General features: G+C 34.3%; 1 protein-coding gene across 1 annotated transcript; it reads right to left on the bottom strand.

Annotated features, from left to right (window-relative positions):
* Positions 1-254: 254 nt before the first annotated feature.
* Positions 255-1,232, bottom strand: LOC102284439 (putative olfactory receptor 8G2). The gene has a single exon (XM_005902681.2). It carries the CDS (start codon positions 1,206-1,208, stop codon positions 255-257), a length of 954 nt encoding a protein of 317 aa, XP_005902743.2. The 5' UTR covers positions 1,209-1,232.
* Between the last annotated feature and the right edge of the window lie 4,365 nt (positions 1,233-5,597).

Here is a 5,597-nt window from a genome sequence, read left to right as displayed (position 1 = left end):
CTATAATTTTCTTCATCATCATCATTGCTGTAGGTTTGCTTTATTGTAGTTCATTAAAAATAAAACAAAGGCTCTGTTAATCCTCAAGAACATTTTATTTTATTCTTCCATTTCTCCATTCATAATCTTTGTAATATACCTTTGAAGAAGTGTCCAGGAAGAGAATGTTAGAGATGAGTTATATGGGGAAGTGTCACTGAAGCTATAAATATTTAAATAACAAACCTAACTCACGGCAAATTATTACTATGACATCATGATACAGATTCAATTCCTGAATGTTTTCTACTGTCCAGAATTTTCCTCAGAGCAAACTTGACATCTTTATTCCGCAGACTATAGATCAAGGGATTCAGCATGGGCACAAGGATGGTATAAAACACAGAGGACACTTTCCCTTGGTCCATGGAGCTCACAGATGATGGCTGCAGGTACATGAATGCTGCAGATCCATAGAAAACAGCAACACCTAAGAGGTGGGAACTGCAGGTGCTGAAGGCTTTAGACCTGCCCTTGTTGGAGTGGATTTGGAGGATGTTGGAGAGGATAAAAATATAGGAGGCAAGGATAGTTAAGGCAGGAGTCAGGAGGTTAAATGCACTCAAGAATATGACCAATAATTCATTGATATAGATGCTGGAACAGGATAGCTCAAAGAGTGGGAAAAGATCACAGAAATAATGGTTAACCACATTGTTCTTGCAGAAAAAGAGTCTCAACATAAATCCTGTATGGACTGTGGATCCAGTGATGGCCAAAATATAAACTCCCACTGTGAGGCGGAAGCAGATGTGATAAGACATGGTGACATTGTAAAGCAAGGGGTTGCAGATGGCAACATAGCGGTCATATGCCATTGCAGCCAGCATGTGACACTCTGCAATAATAAAAACAATGAAGAAATACAACTGAGTCATGCATTCAGGATAGGAGATGATGTTCTGCTTTGTCACAAAGTTCACAAGCATTTTGGGGGTGACAGCAGTGGAATGACAGAGATCAATATAGGATAAATTGGTAAGGAAATAGTACATTGGGGTGTGCAGGTGAGAACTGAGCCCTATCAGTGTGATCATGCCCAGGTTCCCCACCACCGTGACCACATAGATTCCTAGGAAGAGGAAGAAAAGAGGCAGCTGGAGTTGTGGCTGTTCTGTGAGCCCAGCAAGGATGAACTCAGTCACTGAGGAGTGATTTCCTGCAGCCATTTCTCTCTGGGTAGTTTCTGAAGGGGAGAGAGTAAGGGACAGTTTTTGGACTCATGACTTTGCTATGCCCCCTATTAATGGCAAATTACATAGAAAATTAATCATTTGAATTTTCTCTTGCTTTCTGTGAATAATTTTAACTCTGGATAAGTTTACCTAAGTAATACTTTCTTAATCACATGTTTTTGCACCTTTATATTAAAGGTATTAAATTATCTAATTTAAAAGTATTTCAGGCCTCTGGCTGGTTATCAGTTTAGGTTTTTGAGTGATTACTCCCTAGTTTGAACATTTCATTTATCTTTAAATGTTTTTTTATAAAGTGTGGTTTGCAGACTTGAAAACTTAGAAGACCTATTAAAAATGACAGAAGCTGATTGGGCATCAACTTAGAAAGAGCAAATCCCATATAAATGCAAAATCTCTTATTCATCAACAACTGATTTCTGCCAGGGGTGAAAAGAGACACATTATTACTAGATTTCGGAATTATTTTTCTGAAAATCAAAAATTTGGGTTTCTACATAAAAATCATCAGATTTTTAATATTGTTCTTGAATTAAAGTAACACAGACAACATTTACTGTGCAGATGTGATACATCAATTGTCTCACCTTTAGCCTGCTTGTGGTCCAAATGACTCTGTCTTTAATGAGAGAAGAAATATAGTGCTTAAGCACTATATTTAAGTGCTTAAATTAAATAAGCACTTTAAAGTCCAAGTGTATGTGCTCTTCTACTGACCCATCATTTACAGTGATAAACCTGGAAAAGTAAAATAACTTCATTATTTAATTATCAAGGTTTAACACTCTGAAAATGGTAATAATTGTTGTTATAATATGCTATCAATTGAAAATAAGAGATAATCATACACTTCAAAATACATAAAAAATCAGTTATAATGTTTAAGCCATTTTTATCTTTCATTAACTAAGAGGGTATAAAAACAGTCATAAAATTAGAGGATATAGAATAATAGATGCAGTTCCCTATTCTATTAAATAATAAACAGATTATTTTATCTGTTTATGGATCAAAGTATATTAAAATAATTTCCACTTGAATAAAAATTAAAAAGAAGAAACAAACTCTAAAATGTTCTACCTCACAGCTAAATAAAAATATAGTTGAAATGAATCTTAATTCTAAGCAAAAAACTAAACTATTAAACTTCTGGAAAAAAACACTAAAGTATCATTTAAACTATAGTTTAAACACTAAACTATAATATTGTATAGTTAGTATGTATTAGAACACATGCTAACTGTACAATATTGATCAATTCTGTTATATCCAAATTAAAAATTGTTCTTCAAGTGTATTATTAGAATATTAAAAGCAAGCCACTGACTACAGACTGTTACTGAAAATATAAATTAGTATTGAAAAGACAATAATATGAAGACAAGCAAATTAAAAAATAAGAAAACTATTTGAACAGATATTATCACAGAAGATAAAAGAATAATTAATAAGCATATGGAAAGATACTAAAATTACTATTCATCAGGGAAATGAAAACTAAACTAAAACATGAATGATAAAACACTGCTGCTGCTGCTGCTGCTGCTGCTGCTAAGTCGCTTCAGTCTTGTCCGACTCTATGAGACCCCATAGACAGCAGCCCACAAGGCTCCCCCGTCCCTGAGATTCTCCAGGCAAGAACACTGGAGTGGGTCATCATTTCCTTCTCCAATGCATGAAAGTGAAAAGTGAAAGTGAAGTCACTCAGTTGTGTCGGACTCTTAGCAACCCCATGGACTGCAGCCTACCAGGCTTCTCCGTCCATGGGATTTTCCAGGCAAGAGTACTGGAGTGGGGTGCCATTGCCTTCTCCAGAAAAAACACTACACATCTACAAAGAAAAGAGAGAAGAAAGGAAACAAAAGTGAAAACTTACAACCCAAAGTTTTAAAACAATGTGAGGCAACCAGAGGTCTCGAATACAGATAGCTAAAAAAGGTATAAAATTGTCCAACGAATTTGGAAAACTGACAATTTTTATAAAGTCAAGATAACAAGCCAGAAAGAAAAACACCAATACAGTATACTAATGCATATATATGGAATTTAGAAAGATGGTAATGATAACCCTGTATGCGAGACAGCAAAAGAGACACAGATGTATAGAACAGTGTTTTGGACTCTGTGGGAGAGGGAGAGGGTGGGATGATTTGGGAGAATGGCATTGAAACATGTATAATGTCATATATGAAATGAATCACCAGTCCAAGTTCGATGCATGATACTGGTTGCTTGGGGCTAGTCCACTGAGATGACCCAGAGGGATGGTACAGGGAGGGAGGTAGGAGGGGGGTTCAGGATGGGGAGCACGTGTATACCTGTGGTGGATTCATGTTGATGTATGGCAAAACCAATACATAAATATTCTATACTCTAATCCTTTGGGGCTTCCCTGGTGGCTCAGAGCAAGAGACCCACGTTCAATCCTTGGGTCGGGAAGATTCCCTGGAGAAGGAAATGGCAACCCACTACAGTATTCTTGCCTGGAGAATCCCATGGACAGAGGAGCCTGATAGGCTACAGTTCATGGGGTCGCAAAGAGTCAGACACGACTGAGACTTCACTTTCTAATCCTTTATTAATTATATGCATTAAAACACATTTTCCTATGTTTAAAAAATATGTATTGTAAAGTAATTAACCTCCAATTAAAATAAATAAATTTATATTTTTTTAAAAAAAAATATAACACATAATTTAATAACTAATCTTTGGTGTTTTACTCAAGATAAAAATAGACATATCCTTACATAATGACTTGTACAAAAATGGGCATAGAGTATTTGTTATTAACAACCAAAAGCATGACATAAGGCAAGTATTCAACAAACTAAAATGAATTGTGATACATATGTACACAGAGTAGAATACTACTCACCAATAAAATGCAACAAATCACAGATACATGCAGATTAATCTTAAAAATACTATCTTGAGTAAAAAGAGCCAATATGCATAGAAGAGAAGATGCATATCTCCATTTATATAAAGTTCTAGAAAAGGAGACTAATCTATAAAGAGATAAAAATAGACCAATAACTGACAGCATGGGGCATGGGAGAATAACTGGCAAAGGCCATGATAAAAGATTTTAGGGTGATTAAAAACATTTCATGTCACTACTGAGATGTTGCTTTCAATGCACAGTGTATGCAACTATCAAAACTCCTGTAGGTGAAATTTATTCTTAGAATGGGTACATAATTCTTTAAGTAATCTTGATAAAGTTGTACCTTGCTATGAGTGTGAAAAAAATATTAATATACCAAAATACATTTTAAAATAAATTAATAATATTAATTTAAATAGAAAATCTAACAAAAATTGGAAAGGATTAAGGAGGATCTCAACAAGATTTGTAAATGTGTATAAATGTGTAATTTATGCATAATTCCATTGCATGTAGCAATTAAATGACATATATTCTTCTTACGGGGACATAGAACTTTTTAAAAATTATTTGTATGCACTTCACAAAATTATTTGTATGCAGGTTTATTATTCAAGCTAGAATACCATTTCAAATGTTTTCACTGGTCTTCAATTTAAGAAAGGAACGACAGTAATTTTACAGATTTCCTTCTAAAATATAGAAAAGGAAACAATATCCAATAGTAATAATAACCTTGTAGAAAATGCAGAATAGATAATGAGTTCTAAAATCTGTTTAAAGAACAGGCATAGCAAGCAACAAACTTAATAGTGGAACATGACATATGTCCTCTGGTACTGTGAGAGTGACAAAGATAATTACTGTCTCCATTCCTATTCATTATTTTACTGAACATACTAACAAATTCAATAAGGCAATTAGAATAAAGTAAGGATTGGAAAGGAAGAAATAAATCTCTTATGTATAAGTGATATGACTGAGTAGGTAGAAAAAAGTGATAGAGATAAGTCTTAGAAATTAATAAATTAAATACAAATTCTAGACATTAAGTTGAATGTTTGAAGGTAGATTTTTATAAGAAATAAAAAATAATAATAATAATAAAGAAAATTTAATTTTAGAAAAAATTTTTTATTATTATTATTTTTTTACTTTACAATATTGTATTGGTTTTGCCATACATCAACATGCATCCACCATGGTGTACACGTGTTCCCCATCCTGAGCCCCCTCCCACCTCCCTCCCCATACCACCCCTCTGGGTCATCCCAGTGCACCAGCCCCAATCTTCCTGTATCCTGCATCAAACCTAGACTGGTGATTCATTTCTTATATGATATTATACATGTTTTAATGCCATTCTCCCTAATCATCCCCCACCTCCCACAGAGTCCAAAATACTGTTCTATACATCTGTGTCTCTTTTGCTGTCTCTCATAGAGGGTTATCATTACCATCTTTCTAAATTC

The sequence above is a fragment of the Bos mutus genome, chromosome 29 (genome assembly GCF_027580195.1).
Source record: "Bos mutus isolate GX-2022 chromosome 29, NWIPB_WYAK_1.1, whole genome shotgun sequence".
In the NCBI taxonomy this organism is placed as follows: Eukaryota; Metazoa; Chordata; class Mammalia; order Artiodactyla; family Bovidae; genus Bos; species Bos mutus.
The sequence above is the reverse complement of the archived record's forward strand: the minus strand, read 5'-3'. Positions and strand labels throughout refer to the sequence as shown.

Excerpts from the sequence above, each read along its gene's own strand:
- LOC102284439 (XM_005902681.2), bottom strand. The coding sequence starts at position 1,208 with ATGGCTGCAGGAAATCACTCCTCAGTGACTGAGTTCATCCTTGCTGGG.